Source organism: Callithrix jacchus, chromosome 9, assembly GCF_049354715.1.
Source record: "Callithrix jacchus isolate 240 chromosome 9, calJac240_pri, whole genome shotgun sequence".
In the NCBI taxonomy this organism is placed as follows: domain Eukaryota; kingdom Metazoa; phylum Chordata; class Mammalia; order Primates; family Cebidae; genus Callithrix; species Callithrix jacchus.
Window position 1 is genome coordinate 49,855,391 of NC_133510.1, and position 17,163 is coordinate 49,872,553.

The 17,163-nt window shown below is 36.7% G+C and overlaps 1 protein-coding gene across 7 annotated transcripts in view; it reads left to right on the forward strand.

Moving 5' to 3' along the window:
- SLCO1A2 (solute carrier organic anion transporter family member 1A2) overlaps nucleotides 1-17,163 on the forward strand; it is a 103,079-nt gene that overhangs the window by 34,473 nt on the left and 51,443 nt on the right. For 3 of the 7 annotated variants that reach the window (XR_013521766.1, XM_035256120.3, XM_035256126.3), the window contains exons 1-3: nucleotides 806-942; nucleotides 1,062-1,183; nucleotides 13,568-13,709. Coding sequence is in view for 5 of the 7 variants with exons in the window: in XM_035256120.3 (XP_035112011.1) it covers nucleotides 1,124-1,183; nucleotides 13,568-13,709 (202 nt within the window). In the remaining 2 variants the exon portion in view is untranslated. Of the gene's footprint in view, nucleotides 1-802; nucleotides 1,184-8,868; nucleotides 9,055-13,567; nucleotides 13,710-17,163 lie in introns of those variants that run through there. The other 4 variants (XM_035256121.3, XM_078336093.1, XM_078336094.1 and 1 more) reach the window with 3 other exon arrangements.

Below are 17,163 nucleotides of genomic sequence, written 5' to 3' on the forward strand. Positions count from 1 at the left end.
AAAATTCAAACATAATAGTGCAGTGACTATTGCCTTGAAGTGTGTGTTTGAGATTCCGCACATTTTGTAGAGGTAAAGCAGTTAGTTTTTTAAAAAATTAGTGCCATTCAGGATCACTTGTTAAATGGATATTGTTTATAGGACTAATTAATTAATGCTGGGGATCCTTTTAAGAAGTCATTCTGGAAGCTAGAATAAATCTTGCCATACTTTTGTTTTGATTCAAAATATCGCCTTAGTTTCAAGATGTAAAACAAAATCTTTGATGGGATTAGTAGAATTTATTTGAGTTTAAAAGTCAACGTTTTGTTTTACATATAAAAATGTGTGCCTGTATATTATGTATATTTACATATATTTCCACATATATCTATACCTGTTACCTATAGCTACATATAGATATCCATTTATATGTTTAATCTCCTAAGACTTAGATCTTAATTTGCAATTGTAGGATTATTTTTCAGATCAAAGAATTGTTTGTTATTTTTACTAGGCTATTTTCATGATTAAAATTCCATGTCTCACCAGGTTTCCATTTATCAGCAGTGCCCCAGAAAGTGTTTCCCTTCCTGAGACTCTAGGGAAGTCTTGGAATGCAAAGAACTTGAAAAGAAACCCTGGCTAAAAAAGATTTTTGAGCCTTGGTAGGCTTACTGAAGCAAATTTTTAGCACAAACACAAATCAAAGTACGTGTGTTATTAAAAGCAGCAATTTTCATCTAAGTTCTCTGGTACTATTTATTTTGGCTAAAGAAGTAAAAAGCCTTGTTTTAACCAAGTGGCCATTATTTTGCAAGGAGATCATAACAAACAATTCTAATGTCTTTAATTTCACTAAGGAGTAACTAAAGTTATTTGATGTACCTTTTGAAATAGAAAACCAACAACTAAATCTTCTCTAACACCACAATTTTCTAATCTGTATTAAAAGCATTCCAGGTATTTGTGTAATAGAGTGGATTTCAATTATGTTGTTCATTTGCAGCACTTACTTCAAAAGAGTGATGCTTTACAATTCTGTAGTTAATTTGACAGTTTTTTTTTTGTTTGCTTAAAAGGGTAGAAGTAAGATATATCAAGATTTAAAACATAAATAGCTTGGAACACTCTGAAGAGCAACATGGGAGAAACTGAGAAAAGAATTGAAACCCATGGAATAAGATGTCTTTCCAAGATGAAGGTATGGAATTTTTGTATGTGGATGTATGTGCATGTACACTAGTTTTTAAAATAAGACAGTCCTGGTAAAATTGTTCCTATCTGCAGTGAAGTGGTCTAATATTAATGCCATACCACCTGATCTATTGATAATTTCTTGCTTTGAAGAAGTTGGTTTATAACTGAGGAATAAATAACAGGACTATTGATTCAGGTAAGTTAGTCCTAAATGGCTTTGAGGGACATAAATGGGAGACATAATCTTAAAATTTTTCAGGCACACATACTGTGGCAGGATTTATTTTTCTGGATCAAAGGCAATGCTCACTCTTACAAGACTTCTAACCCAGATAAATGTGGGAGTCACTTTTGGAAAATGGCTCATTGCATAGAAATGTTTTGTTGATTTGGATGCAAAGATTTGTATGCAATTACCCGGCAAAACAAATGTTTTCTTCAAGCTTTGACAACATAACAATAATTTTCTATAAGAAGAATCATCATTTTGTCAGCTCTTCTGATGTTTTTGTCTATTTCAGAGAAAATTCTTTTTTCTAGATCATTTTATATTCAAACAAAATCTGAATTTATTTTAAGCCAAGGGATCTGGACATTTGTCTTGATTCTATAACTAGTGCCTGCAAGTAGTTTCCAAACTAAGATACTGTCACTCATTTTCTCCCTATCAGAAGTTTTTCTGTTTATATATGTGTTGGGGAAATTTTAATATGTATACAAAATTGGAGAATTATGATAGAAATCTTAAAAAAAAAGACTTGCCTGAAATGTTATGTTCATTATAAAAAACTCTTTGTGCTTCAGTTTTCTCTTATGAAAAGGATAATAGCAACATTCCCACCTTAAAGGATTCTTTTATGTTTGAGACAATGACTGGAATATTGTAAGCTTTCAATGAATATTAGATATTAATATTAATGGCACTTGGGGAGAAAAGTCGTGTTATTTACAAACTAGAGGTCTTTAAGTTTTGATTACTTTGGAGTTCAGCAAGGTTAGATATTGATGTTATGTTAAGGTGGATGTTATGACAACATACTGTAAGCACAAGTGTGTCAAGTAAAAGTGAGAGAGAATTGCTTAATAGCAAGTTAGGTTTCTCTGTTTCTCTGAACTTAGAAATATACTTATTAAGCAAAATTATTTATGAAGCATGAAAGAACTATTTTCAACAAATCTGCTTTAAACTTTGTTGTCGAAATAAATTTAAAGAGCCTTATTGCTAAAAGCTAGTAGGACTAACTTTATAAATATAGAAATTATTTAGCACTAGACATGAGTCAGAACAGCCACTGATTTCTTTCACTCTGTGAATAAAACCAAACAAGTTAAGCAACCCATGTGTTTTAGAGAAAAAGCAATAGTATCATGATCCATCTAATTTCCTTTCTTAAAATGTTAAATAAAATAAATTATTTTCCCAAATTCGATTTGTACTACCTGATTTATAAAACAGTGTGAAAATTGTTTACTCTCAAGAGTATGCTCTGAGAATTTTTATAATGGGAAGAGAGAATTTCCACAAATGGTATTTAATATAAAATAAACATAGCTAGAGATATAGCCAAACTATCTTGTAGCCAATCACAGTTTTGATTCATATTAAGATTGCTATTCAAATTCCTAGGTCCTTTTCACATAAATTTCTATTTAGGTTTCCACAAAATAATTGATAAATTTTGGCTTAGGTGTATTATGTGATCTGAATGTGTTCCATCCAAATTCCCATGTTGAAATCCTAACTTCTGAGGTGAGCATAGTAGGAAGTGGGGCCTCTGAGCGATGGTTAGGTCACAGGGGTGAAGCCTTCGTGAATGAGTTCAGTGGCATTAAAAAGAGGACAAAGAGAGATTTATTCTCTTTTCTGCCATGTGAAGACATAGTGATAAGATGGCAGTTTATGAATCAGTATGTGGGTTCTGTAAGCCAAAAATAAAATTTGAACCCCACCCTGCTAAATGGACTCCTCCTCTTGGTCAAGATGATTCCAAAGTAAACCTAAAAAACAAGTTCAGGCCGTGATGGGAAGAGGGTGTTGGACATGCCTGATTATATCGCCACTCTTTTGGAATTCAGGTATAACCAACCAGCATTAACGACAACACAGACCTTAAGTCTGATAAGAAACATTCACATCTGTTCTCTATGAAGCCTGCTACCTGGAGGCTTCATCTGCATGATAAAATCTTGGTCTCTACAAGCCCTTATTATAATCCAGAAATTATTTTTTTATTATTGATAACTCTTCCAAACAATTGCCAATCAGAACATTTAAAAATCTATCTGTGACCTGCAAGCTTCTGCTTTGAGTTATCTCGCCCTTCCCAATTGAACCAATGTAAATCTTATATTTATTGATTGATGTATTATGTCTCCTTAAGATGTATAAGGGCAAGCTGTACCCCATCTTGGACACATGTTTTTAGGACCTCTCTGAAGCTGTACTGTAGGTGCACCTTAACCTTGGCAAAATACACTTTCTAAATTGATTGAGACCTGTCTCAGATACTTTTGGGTTCACAAAATTGGCAACCATGGAGGGATTCTGAGTGGAGGTGCCCCTGACCTTTGCTTTGTACCAGCTTGAGCTATCCTCATGGCTCAAATTTATAGGACAATTTGCTGAGGTTTGGGAGCCCCCACCCACTCCAGAGAATCCCCGATGTCCCCAAATTTGGTCATGATCTGAATTTTATTTTTCTCTACAGCACCTCTTTTTGAGTTTTACTTGCTTCCAACAAATAAGGCAAGTTTTCCTGCTTGTTTGAACAGTGGAGAATATTCAGCTCCTTTCTGGAGTTTCAGCTAATTTCCAACAGGGAAGGCAAGTTTGAGCTTTTTTTTTTTTTTCCTGCTTCTATTAGACAGCAGTCTTGAGCCAGGGCCTCATTCCTAGATAAGTACCTGAATTGGCTTTTTTTTTTTGTCTTGAAGATTTTCCTTAATAACTAAAAATTAAAATTGATAGCCAGCTAGTCTTAATTTCTCCTTGGTATTAGAGTGCTCAGTAATGGTATTGTTGGGTTTTTCTGTTGTTCTGGTATTTCTCTCATCAGATTCGACCAACTCTACCCAAATTGGTCAAATTCAAACGAGAATTCCAAATTATGAGGATCCAGGCCTCTGAAGTTGCTAAAATTCCTCATAGCTGAAAAAAACAAACAAACAAATTATGCCCTCGGTTTCTGTTGTAGTTTCCTGTCTTAAAAAGACAATTGTTCTTTCATTTACTTTCCCTCTACCCTAATCCTTCTCCCCCTTCCACTATCTGTGGTACCAAAAAAAATCTAGAGAAGACATCAAATGACTTGAACCCCTTAAAGCACCCAGAACAAAGGCACTTCTCACTGTTTGTTTGTTTATGGAGTTTCAAGAGTCATGGGCAGATTATTCTTAAGGTTTAAAGTGTTCTTAATTCAAAGGTAAATAATTTTGTCTAATTCAGGGGTTATTTAAGGATTATATATAAAATGGGATACAAGGGACCAGGAAGTAAGAGATGTAAAGAAAGTTATAGATATAAAGAGATATTTTGGTAAGAAAGCTTAAAAGAAAAGTAATATCATATGAGAAAGAATTTTGCATGGCGAGTTTTTGTCCTAAAATAAAATCACTCATTGTTCAAGAAAAAGAAATAATTAGAACAAACCAGAAAGTCCATGCATGTTGTGAATGGTCTGTGTAGGTTGTAATAAGGTTAGTAAAACAGGAATTTATTAAAAATGTTATGTGATTAAATCAGCTGTAATTTAAAAAAATAATAAATCGCTTTTCTAAAAATGAAAATTTGATATTAGAAATACACTCATGCAACACTAAAAGATAGGCTAGAATTGGTTAGAACAAGATTTTATCAAAAATATTGATTTACTGTATGTAAGAACTCTAAAATTTTTGAATTCTATAATCTGTTTCTTTTTGAAATTATATAGATTGATATCTCAAAACCTATGCCCTTCTGCTTCAGTTTTTCTCTATTTTGAGAAGGCCTGGAATGGTAACTCTCTCCTTCAACTTTTTTTTGCTCCTTTAACTTTTTATTTTTATTTTTGTTTTTTTGAGGCAGGGTCTCACTCTGTCACTCAGGCTGGAGTGCATTGGCATGATCTCAGTTCACTGTACCCTCAACCACCCAGGCTCAAGAAATGCTCCTGTAGCTGGGACTACAGGTGTGCACCACCAAGCCAAGCATGTTTTCGTACTTTTAATAGAGATGGTGTTTCATCATATTGCCCAGGCTGGTTTCAAACATGTAGACTCAAGTGATCTGTCTGCCTCAGCCTCCCAAAGTGCTCAGATTACAGGCATGAGCCATGGCATCTGGCCTAACTTTTAAAATTAATAGTTGAAACTAAGTAACAGAATTTTTGAAAACATGCAAATGAAAGTATTTTGGATCTGCTTTAGTCTGTATATCTGTTATAGCTATATAGTTATATGTGTCATGTAGAAGTGATATTTCATTACCAAATTATATGAAAGATTTGTAATAATTTGGCTAAAAGAAAAGTGCTTTTAAGACTGATAGAAGCTACCTCAGATGCTTTTTAATTCACATGATCTTAGTAGTTTTGGTAAGACTAATTTGGTAAATTTAATCTCAGTATTACTCCGGTAGTTTAAAAAGCAAGTCCCTCTGCCAAGGAGCCAGTAAAATCAAAAGTAAGCTAGTTACTTCTTAGATACAATGGGAGTAAATACACCCATTCCAAATGAGAGAAATTGGCCAAAATGAAAAAAATGGAGGCTCCAATCAAGTTTGAAATACAGTGGGGTAGTCAAATCTTAAAGCTCCAAAATGATCTCCTTTGACTGCGTGCCTCACATTCTCACATCCAGGTCACAATGATGCAAGAAGTGGATTCCCATGGTCTTGGGAAGATCCACTCTTGAGACTTTGAAGGGTACAGTGCCCTTCTCCTGGCTGTTTTCACTGGCTGGTGTTGAGTGTCTGTGGCTGTTTTAGGTGTACGGTTCAAGCTGTCAATGGATCTACCATTCTGGGATCTGGAGGATGGTGGTACTCTTCTCACAGGTCCACCAGGCAGTTCCCCAGTGGTGACTCTGTGTGGGAGGTTCAAGCCCACATTTCTCTTCTGCACTGCCCTAGCAGAGGTTCTTTATGAGGGTCCTACCCATGCAGCATACCACAGCCTGGACATCCAGGTGTTTTCATACATCCTCTGAAATCTAGGCAGAGGTTCTCAAACCTCAGTTCTTTACTTTTGTGCACCTGCAGGCCAAACACCATTGTGTTAGCTGCCAAATCTTGAGACTTACACCCTCTGAAGCAATGGCCTTAGTGGATGTTGGATCTTTCTGGGAACTGTGGCTGGGACCCAGAAGACCAAGTCCAAACACTGCATAAGAAAACCATTTTATCCTAGGCTTCTGGGCCTGTGATGGGAGGGGCTACTGTGAAGACCTCTGACATGCCCTGGAGACATTTTTCCCTATTGTCTGGGTGATTAATATTTGGCTTCTCATTACTTATGCAAGTTTCTGCAGCCACCTTGAATTTCTCCTCAGAAAACGGGCTTTTCTTTTTTGTCACATCACGTGGCTCCAAATTTTCCTAATTTTTATGTTCTGCTTCCCTTTTAAACATAAGTTCCAATTTCAAACCATATCTTTGTGAATTAATAAAACTGAATTCTTTTAAGAGTACCCAAGTCACCTCTTGAAAGCTTTATTTTGAAATTTCTTCCACCAGATACCTTAAATTATTTTTCTCAAGTTCAAATTTCCACTGATCTCTAGGGCAAGGGCAAAATTCCACCAGTCGTTTTGCTAAAGTATAGCAAGAATCACCTTTTCTCCAGTTTCCAAAAAGTTCCTCATCTCCATCTGAAAACACTTCAGCCTGGACTTTACTGTCCATATTACTATCAGCATTTTGGTTAAAGCCATTCAACAATTCTTTAGGAAGTTTCAAACTTTCCCACATCTTCCTGTCTTCTGAGCCCTCCAAGTCTCTAGGAAGTTCCAAACTTTCCCACATTTTCCTATTTTCTTCTGAACCCTCGACGCTGTTCCGATCTCTGCCTGTTACTCAATTCCAAAGTCACTTCCACATTTTTAGATGTCTTTACAGCAGCACTACATTCTCTGTACCAATTTCCTGCATTATTCCACTTTCATACTGCTATGAAGAAATACCTGAGATTGAATAATTTATAAAGAAAAAGAGATTTAATTGACACACAGCTCCACATGGCTTGGGGAGGCCTCACAATCTTGGTGGAAGGCAAAGGAGGAGCAAAGGCATGTCTTACATGTCAGCAGGCAAGAGAGGATGTCCCAGGGAACTGCCCTTTATAAAACCATCAGATCTTGTGAGACTTGTTTACTATCACAGAATAGCATGGGAAAATCAACCCCCATAATCCAATTACTTCCCACTGGATCCCTCTCACAACATGTGAGGATTATGGGAGCTACAATTCAAGATGAGATTTTGGTGGGGACACATCCAAACCATATCACATGGTAAATTTGGAGCTTAAGGGGGGGTCCCTTCTACATGGGCACTCCAGATGTGATTACTACCACATAATCACAGCCTTATCAAATTTGCTGTCCTCATGGGTCTTACAAAGGCTTAATAAAACATTGGGGTAATTAACAAAGAAAAATGAGAAAGGCAAAAGGGAGTCAGAGTACTCATCCCAGAAGGGTGATGGAAATATTTGGATGGTTTATAAGAAATGAAATAAATAAAATGAAAATTGATGGGGTTGAAACAAAGGTTTTTACAACACTATCAAAGATTGGGTGGACCAAAGTGAACCCCTACAGGTCCTCCCACATTAACTGGCCCCATACCAGTTTTCTCCATTTGATCCACATTGGGGAAATTGAAGAAACATCAAAAGGCAAAGGTTATAATGAGGAAGCTGACATTGCCTGGGGCAATGCTGAGGTAAAGAGCCCGAGTCCCTTGGCTCATCCTCTGCTGGGACCCCAAATCTTTTTGTACCAGAAAAGGTAAAACAGTCTAGGGGTAGAAAAGAAAAGTTCCTGGGACCAGAACGTAAAATTATACAGGTTGATAGGAGTATGAAATTTAAGATGTCTAAACAGCCCTTATGTAAGCTAATTTTAACTCCTTTACCTGAATGTCTTGTGAAAATGGGTATTGTATCTGATTAGGGGATGTTTCTCCTGTCTAGTACTATGAAACTGAAGTCATGTAAATCTGCCCTTTAAGGAATGTTAATTGGACACACTAAATGGAAACTAGTAAGATTGCCTGAGCCTACAGAATGTAGGGTAGAAGCTGAAGGGCTAGTAGGAACCAATTCTCCACTTGATATCCCTTTGTGGAGTCTTTATTAGGGCTTATGGTAAAATACTCTGAGCACTTCCTAATGAAAAATACTGGACTAGAGAATTTCCAGTTGAGGAAATTTACTGCCTTGTTATGGAATGTTAACTGAAGCTACCCCTTTGCTAGTGGAAATAATGGTGCCCCAAAGAGTTCTATAATAAAATAAAAATTGTTTACATAGGATCTTGCTACCTGAGGATGCAAAGAGGAGATACTTATGAGCAGAGAGTGTTCTTTTCCCCTAATTCCAACTCTGTGAGGAGCTGCAAGATTCTACAGTGCCTGATGAACAGCTCTCATATGACAAGAACTGCTTTGTTGTAATCCAGATATTATTTTCTGTTGATAATAACTCTTCCAACCAATTGCCATGAATGGCAATTCAAGGTGAACAAAGGACATGTTGTTTGGAAGGCTGATGCTCTGGTTAAAGAGTCAAGGAAATCTTTTTCTTTTAAATTATTTATTCTTTAGAGCAATTGAGTGAAGTATGATTTTATGATGAAATTTATCTTTCTCTCCAAGTTCTCCAAAATTTGGAAACCGTGAGTATTCTGGTTTTATGACAATATAGTTATTGGCATAAGTTCAGTAAGAGTCTTTTGTTTTAGAACAGAACAATTGGAGACACTGGTCATTTTACCAAGCCTTTGACCAGAATAACATATTTTCAGGTAAATTTCCAGCAAAGTCAACTTAAAAAGAGCCTATATGATAAGTCAAGTTCTTGCTGTACTTTATGTAAACAATCAGGCCAAATATAATATGCCTAACACTTATTTTTACACACAGACTGGTCTTACTATAATTTTTCTTTAATAGAAAAGGAGGATGTGAGAGAGAGAGAGAGAAATTATTTCAAAGGAAAAGTTTAACACTTGTTACTAGATTTCAGCCCCAACTTTTATTTTTGAATGCAGATTGAATTATGAATTATTTCTTGGCTATAATAATCCTCTAAAGAATAGCAGATTATACTTTTTCTTCATATTTTTAGTTGAATCCCTAATGGAATAGCTTCCTTTTTTCATTCTGACACACAAATACTCTTTTGATTGACAAAATATTAACGTTATTTATCTCTCCTTGTTTTACTTCCAAGGAAACTTGAATCATGGTATTCTCAAGACGAGAGATGCAAATCTCTCATTTGGGATCCCAATGGGCCTGATCTATTTTTCACTACAAATGCCCTGCTGTTAAGACTATACAGGTACCCTTCCTCTAGGTCTATGGACTGTTGTGGAAGAGGTGGGTGTGTGAGATTGTGAGGGCTAGGTTTGAGGAAGTGAGTTAGTTCAGATCATCCAAATAAAGAATGAATACGCAGATGCTTAAACAGCTGGTGAAACAAAGGATTTTGCCTTCTAAACTATTATGTGGCACCTTTTCATCCACCCAAATCATAAAGAATTTTATGATTTTGTAGAATTAAAAGAAAATAATTACTGAGAGGGTAAAGATACCTTGTGACAATGCCTTCTGGGTATAAAACTCCCAGTTATAAGTTGTGCAGATATATATATATATGCATTTTTAAATTTTATTTTCATTTATTTATTTCTTTTTTGAGACTCACTCCAGGTCTCACTCTGTTACCCAGCCTGGAGTGTAGTGGTATCATCATGGCTTACTGTAGCCTTGACCTTCTGGGCTCAGGTGATCCTAATACCTCAGCCTCCCAGGTGGATGGCACTATAGGGGTGTACCACAATGCCTTATTGTATTTTTTCAGAGTCAGGGTTTTACCATGTTGCCCAGGTTGGTCTCAAACTCCTGGGCTCAAGTCATCCATAGCCCAGGATGGGCTCAAGTCATCCAGGCCTTCCAAAATCCTGGGAATATAAGCGTGAGCCACTGTGCCCAGCCAGTATATATTAATTTTTTTTCAGAGCAATTCTTATGTATTATATATCTAATTGCTATAAGTCTGTAACTAAAAGCAAGATTATAGTAGCTCAATGCATAGACGTTAAAGATAAGCCTGTTTTGTAACCTGGCCTTGGCTTTTTGTTTGCTGGCTTTTTACTGAAAAAAATTAAGGGGTAATGAATACTTGTCCATGTCCATTCCTATCTGGCCTAGAACATCTAATTCACTATAAGTCTTTTGACTCTATATCCCTTGGCCATAAGAGGTCCCACTGAAGGACACAGTAGATCTCAGTCAGGTAGCCATGGCACCCTGACAATGGTATAGGACAAAATAAAAATTTGGTAGACATTGTTGTTGCCTCTGGCAAATCTTGGCTGGAAGAGGAAGAATGTAAAGTAAAAATAAAATTCTAAGGATCTCAACCATCTGAATGGACCTTTCCTCTCAGCCAAAGGGATTCCAAAATTAACTGAAAAACAAGTTTAGGCCATAATGGAAAGCAGCGTGGGTCAGACACACCTCATTGTACCCTCTTCCCTTTTGGAATTCAGGAAAAACTAGCCAAAACTAATATCAGCACAGACTTTAAGTCTGACAAGAAATATTTACATCTATTCTTTCTGAAGCCTGCTACCTGGAGGCTTTATCTGCATGATAGAATCTTGGTCCCCACAAGCCCCTATTGTAACCTGAATATTATTTTCTATTGATAATAACTCATCCAACAAATTGCCAATCAGCACATTTAAAAATCTACCTATGACCTGAAACCCCCCACTTCAAGCTGTCCTGCCTTTCCAGAGTGAACCAATGTAAATCTTACGCGCATTGATTGATGCATTATGTCTCCCTAAAATGTATAAATCAAGCTGTACCCTGACCACCTTGCATACATATTGTCAGAACATCCTGAGGCTGTGTTATGGGCATGACCTTAATCTTGGCAAAATAAACTTTTAAAATTGATTGAGAACTGTCTTGGATACAATTTTGAGTTCACAGGCCTCACCCAGCCCAATTTGCTAGTGCCTTGATCTTGGACTTTCCAGTCTTTGAAACTGTGAGAATTAATTTTCTGCTGTTTATAAGCCACTCAGCTTAGGGTATTTTGTTGTAGCAGTCCAGATGGCTAAAACACTATATTTAATCTTATTAAATTTCTCATTCCTTTCAGCTCTAATTTGTTCAAGATGTTTTGATACTTACTCTGTCATTAATTCTATAAACTTGTATTGGGTGCCTACTATTTGTCAGGTACTTAGTAGGCACCAGAGACACAAGGGTAAATAGCATATGGCTCCTGTCTCTGACTTGTTCACAGAATAAGGAGAGAGGAACCTATAGACATTTAAACCCATAAATAAAGTGCAGTGTAATAGAGGCTGTAATCAAGTTAGGCACAGAGTAGAGTGGGGAGATAAAGAGTGAATGGCTAAGGCTTACCTGGGGAGCAAAGAGGCAAGGGAGGCTTCACAATAGAAGCCGTAAAATACCTGAGTCTTGAAAATTAATTATATATTTACCAGATGAACGAAGGGAAGAAAGGCATTATAACTGGAGGAATATTATATAAAAGCACTGAACTACTAAAAAAGAGAGAGAAAGAGAAAAAAGAGCAATAATAGATGAATTAGAATCTCAGAAATGGAAAGAATGAATTCGAGAGCAGGAGTGGTGGTATTTTATTGTATAGGAGAGGGATGCTGATCTTCCTAAATATGTAGGAAAATTAGAGAAGGTAGGGATAGAGGTAAGTTTGCAGGTGAAGTTGATTATATTATTTGCTGGTCATGAAGAAAGAACATGTGGCTGGATTGGAGACTGAGAAACAGAAAAAGTTGTGAATTCACTTGAAGGAAATATGTGAAACAGAGAACAAGTGTGATTGGCTCAAGACTGGAGGTGTGAAAGGTGGAAAGTGTGAGAATTTTAAGAATATGAGTGTGCTAGGTAGATAGTAGGTCAAATGGCATCCCAGGACACAAGTGTCACCAGAAAGTATCTTTAATAGGATGAAGCAAAAATCCCTATGGCATGTGACATGAGACCACTATTCAAGTTGACATAAATCTATCTATAATTTGCTCATTTTGAAGTAGTAATTAATCTACGTAACTATACTATTACAAGTATTCAATGCTTCTGCTTTAAAATCTCTTACTAAAAGCTATCTTTTTAAATGTAATAAACCTATCAGAATTTTAACTGTTCATATTTTTAGTAAAACCATACTAACTCCTGGTGATTACAGTGGTTCATTACAGGATGAACTCATCCCTGACGTTGTTATGGATTACATCAACCTTACTGTTTTCTGGAACTGTATCAACTCATAGAAAGTATGATTAATTAAACATATGGAAATTTATGGTATACATATTAGGCAGGCAGTAAGAATAAATGGAAGGCCAGGCCCCATGTGAGCTGATTCTCCAGGATTCAGGAAAGCGTCCCAAAATAAATTGAGTTTCCTTTTTGTGTGGTCCTCCAGTTACACTGCAGCTGAGAAACCCTGAAAACCCTCTGCCCCAGGCTTATATCCCCTAGAAACAGCTGGGATTGATGAGCTCAAGGGTTGCAGAGCATCTACTACAGGAAGAATGAAGTCATAGCTCAGATTGTTCTTGATATTTCCTTCATTGCTGAGAATGCAGAATGTTTCTGACCAACAATTACAAGCAAGAACAGAAAAAAGTGGCTCAGCCAAGGTTATCTGGGGACCTGTTGTCCTGCAGAGAGAACGTAAGCACCTGTTGTCCTGCAGAGAGAACTTAAGCATATTTGCTACTGAAATAATGTCTTTGTAAAATTCTGCATTCTTTCTTTTCATTACAGTATATGTATGAACTCTTTTGTACTTTAGATAGCACTGTAGTTCTGAAAACCTGTTTAAATCATCAGCTATGTATTACTTAGAATGACTGTTTGTTTCTATGTACGTACAAGCATGCTGATACAATATTGAGGCTGCAACTGCCTACAAAATTAGTCTCACTTTGAGTTTTCAGAGAGAAATCATAGTATGACAGACAAGAGGAACAGACTACGTTTTAGAGTTTCTTGCAAATTCAAAGGTTACTTGTTGGAGACAATCAGTCTTATGATGGAAGACATTTGTCAATGGACACAAGTATACAATTTAAAAACAATTTTTGTATGTTTTCTTACTTATTTTTTTCCTAGATGTTTCTATTGGCAATAACGTGTGCATATGTATCCAAAACACTATCTGGATCTTATATGAATTCCATGCTCACACAAATAGAGAGACAATTCAACATCCCAACATCTCTAGTTGGATTCATTAATGGAAGCTTTGAGATTGGTAATGAATTATTTTTGCATTTCTTCTTTTTGTATTTTGTCTTATCTATGGAACTACTCTGAATTTTATTCTCTTTATTTGATGTTATAGATCATTTAACCTGATCGAGTTATATGTTTTCTAAAACTGATTGATTAGCTAAGCTTAGAATGTGCTTGGAAATAATTTATTTAAATATTGCTTCATAATAGCACCTAAATATTGCCACATATTCCACCATTGTTCTTTTTATTCTAATAGTTTCTTAGTTATGTAGCATGAATGACAGAGTATTTAGAGTACTTATATTTAAATCTATCATTTCACAACCCTAAGGGAAACTAAGGGCTCCATCTTTGTATTTAGAAGATACAGATAGAACACCTAGAAGACGTACAAGATATTGTTGGAGACCAAAGAAATTGTCTTACAAATGAAAATGCAAATATTTTTCTGCTATTTTGTTTGGGAGGTTGGCAATTCTTTTTCTAAATACAGAGAAGAAAAAATTGCTTTCATATCTCTCTGAATTTAGAAGCAGCCTCTAGGGAAGAATAAAGTCTACTTGTAGACTCTGATTTTTGTGGATGATTGGGAATATGTGAACACAGAGAGCGAGAATGAAGGAAAGAAAGATTTCCCCGGAAAAAGTTATATAAAAATACGAGTGTCACTCCCTTCTAGTTTTATAATAGCTTCCATTTTCTTCAAGGTGATAATTGCCTTCAATATACCTAACCCATATTCAAAAAAACAGGATTGAGGAGAAGCAAAACTGAAACAGATGATTCTTGATCTTGTCTACCAGTGTTCAACTTCCTTACATCTTACCCTGTATCACCTGTGTGCTGATCCCAGTGAGAGAGTTAGAACTAACTTCCTGTATAGCCCATGAATAGACTGAGATCATGATCTAATAGAAGGTAAAAAATGCAAATAATAATAACATTAATTGAATGAAGTAAGTTTGGAGGCATAGATATGTACAAGGTCTTACAGGAACAAAAGGAACACAGACTCATTTAGGAAAGGCAGACTCTTGAAGGATAACTAAAAGTTTTCTAGGAGAAGAAATGAGGTTAAGTAAGTGTGAATAAAATTCCAATAGAAGAAGAAGCATCCTAAGAATGATGCAGTGTAATAGCCTATGTGAGTATAGGACTGTAGGGCCCCACAGGGTCATGGGGTGTCCTTTATGCTGTACTGAGGTGCAGGATCCGAGAAGTAAAGAGACAGGACACTGAAGAATTGGTGATGAGCATCTGGACTCGGGGGGCCATGCCACCTGTGAGCGGAGATCAGCGAGGGCCCCAAATGCCCAGGAGCATCTGTATTTATTAGGTACAAGCAGGGGGCAGGGTCGTGAGTGAGGTTATCATCTATAGGCTTAGTAATAGGGCATACATAATCATGTGAGTCACAAGTGAAGGGGCCACCCCATTATGTCACTTGAGCAAAGAGGTGGGCCATGTGCAGTAGGGGGCCATGCTGTGTGCAGTAGTAGAGGGTCATTTACAGAAAAGGGGTCCACCCCCATTAGGTCGCCAAGGCAAGGAGGTGGGCTGTGTACAACAGGTGTCATGTGCAACACTTCTTATCTGGGGACTGGAGACTTCAAAGGATTTCTAATAGAAGGATACTTGTAAGCCAATGCAGTGGGAGCTGACAGACCTGTGCTCTTCTCTTAAGATAGCATCCTTATAGGAGGATGATTTTAGCTAGCACAGAAGTGAGAAAAGACTGACAGGGTGTACAGCTGCCATGACTGGTCACACCAGAGGGGTTCTTCTCCCTCGGTTATTTCCAGGATCTCAGGCCCGAGGCCTACTTTCCATGGGAACTGGATGCAAGGTATCACAACTCCTTTATCAGGAGTAGAGGCTCTTGCTCCAAGCCTGCCATACAGCATATGCCCTTTCAGGCAGGGATGCCACCGCCTGGGTCTTTGGTTCTTGTCCTGGTCTGGCTGTTTTCCCATGTACTGCTTCTGTTCTGTGACTTCTCTAGGCATTTCTCCTACTACAAACTACTATATGGTTATATAGAGGGATTCTATAAATCATCACTAAATGTGTCAGTACAGCTCTGACTACAATACCTATATGATTATATAGAAAGATTATATAGAACTAAGTGTGCTAGATATAAGTATTAAGTATGATTATATAAGCTAGATATATGTAAGCAGTAAGTTATACTTCAGGCACTAATTCTATAAACTAATATATGCGTATATATAAAGAATTATATAAAGTATATGAGTATATGAGTAATAGCACTATAGACTAAGATATTCTTCAGGCACTAATTGTGCCTGGGAAGTTCTCCTTCCTCAGTGCCCATGGGGGGTGTTACCCACAGTGAGGAGCACCATTCAGCCTGATAACATTGGCTAGCCAAGACAAAGTTGGAAAGTATTAAGATATGAGCCTGGAGAAATGGGCAAGGGTGGTCAGTGGGTTATGAAGAGCTTTGTGTGCCTGCTAGGGCATTTATTTTCTAATCCTCTAGGTGAGGGAGTGTCACTGAGGATTGAAAGAGGTTGTTAACCTTTCTGTGTCAAGGACCCTTTTAGCAATCTAACACCATATGACCCTGAAATAATAATTTCAATTGCATAAAGAACTACATGGGTGCAAAGGAAACCAATTATATCAAAGTAGAATTATCAAGATATTAAAACAAATTTTTATATAGTAATATTTGTACTTTTAATCAACTCATTAAACTAAAAGAAATTATTTATTAATTTAAAAGTAATTATTGTGTCAATATTTTAAATTATTTGCAACAGCCATATTGTCATCTGAACTTATCTTTAACTTCTATTGCTGACAATTGGTGACAAAGTCATATGTTCACATTGCAGTTATATGAGACTGAAGCACTGGGGAACTATCTGGGCTGGAGCTATTGATTAGCAAGTAGGTAGGCATTTGCTAAAACTAGAGAAAAAATTTATGAGGTTATTCAGGGAGAGGACATAGGGTGATAATTACAGTGGACAAAGAATAGATCCTGAGCTGCCCACACATTTAAGGCACAAATGGAAGAAAAGGAGTCTATGACAATGTTAAGAGAAGGAATGGTCAGAGAAACTAGAGGGGGAACCAGGAGCAAATAGTATTGTGAAAGACAAAGGAGTAAAAATTTGAAAACAAAACAAAAACACATGTACCAGCAGTGTCAAAAGCATCAGAAATATCCAGTTAGATTAGGATGAAGAACTATCCCCTGGGTTTCATAATATGGAGATAATTGATGATCTTTGCCAGGGCACTTTTTGTTTTAGCAAACTTAGAGGCTAGAAAGCAGTAGAGGTAGGAATGACCTTAGGGAATTAGGGAGGGGAAAAAGTGGAATCTATGAATATGGATGAACATTCTGGGAAGTTTGGAGGGAAACTAGAGAAATGACTAAAGTCTAGTTGAGAGAGAGAGGCTTAAAATATATATGAGAGATTTTAATTACTAGA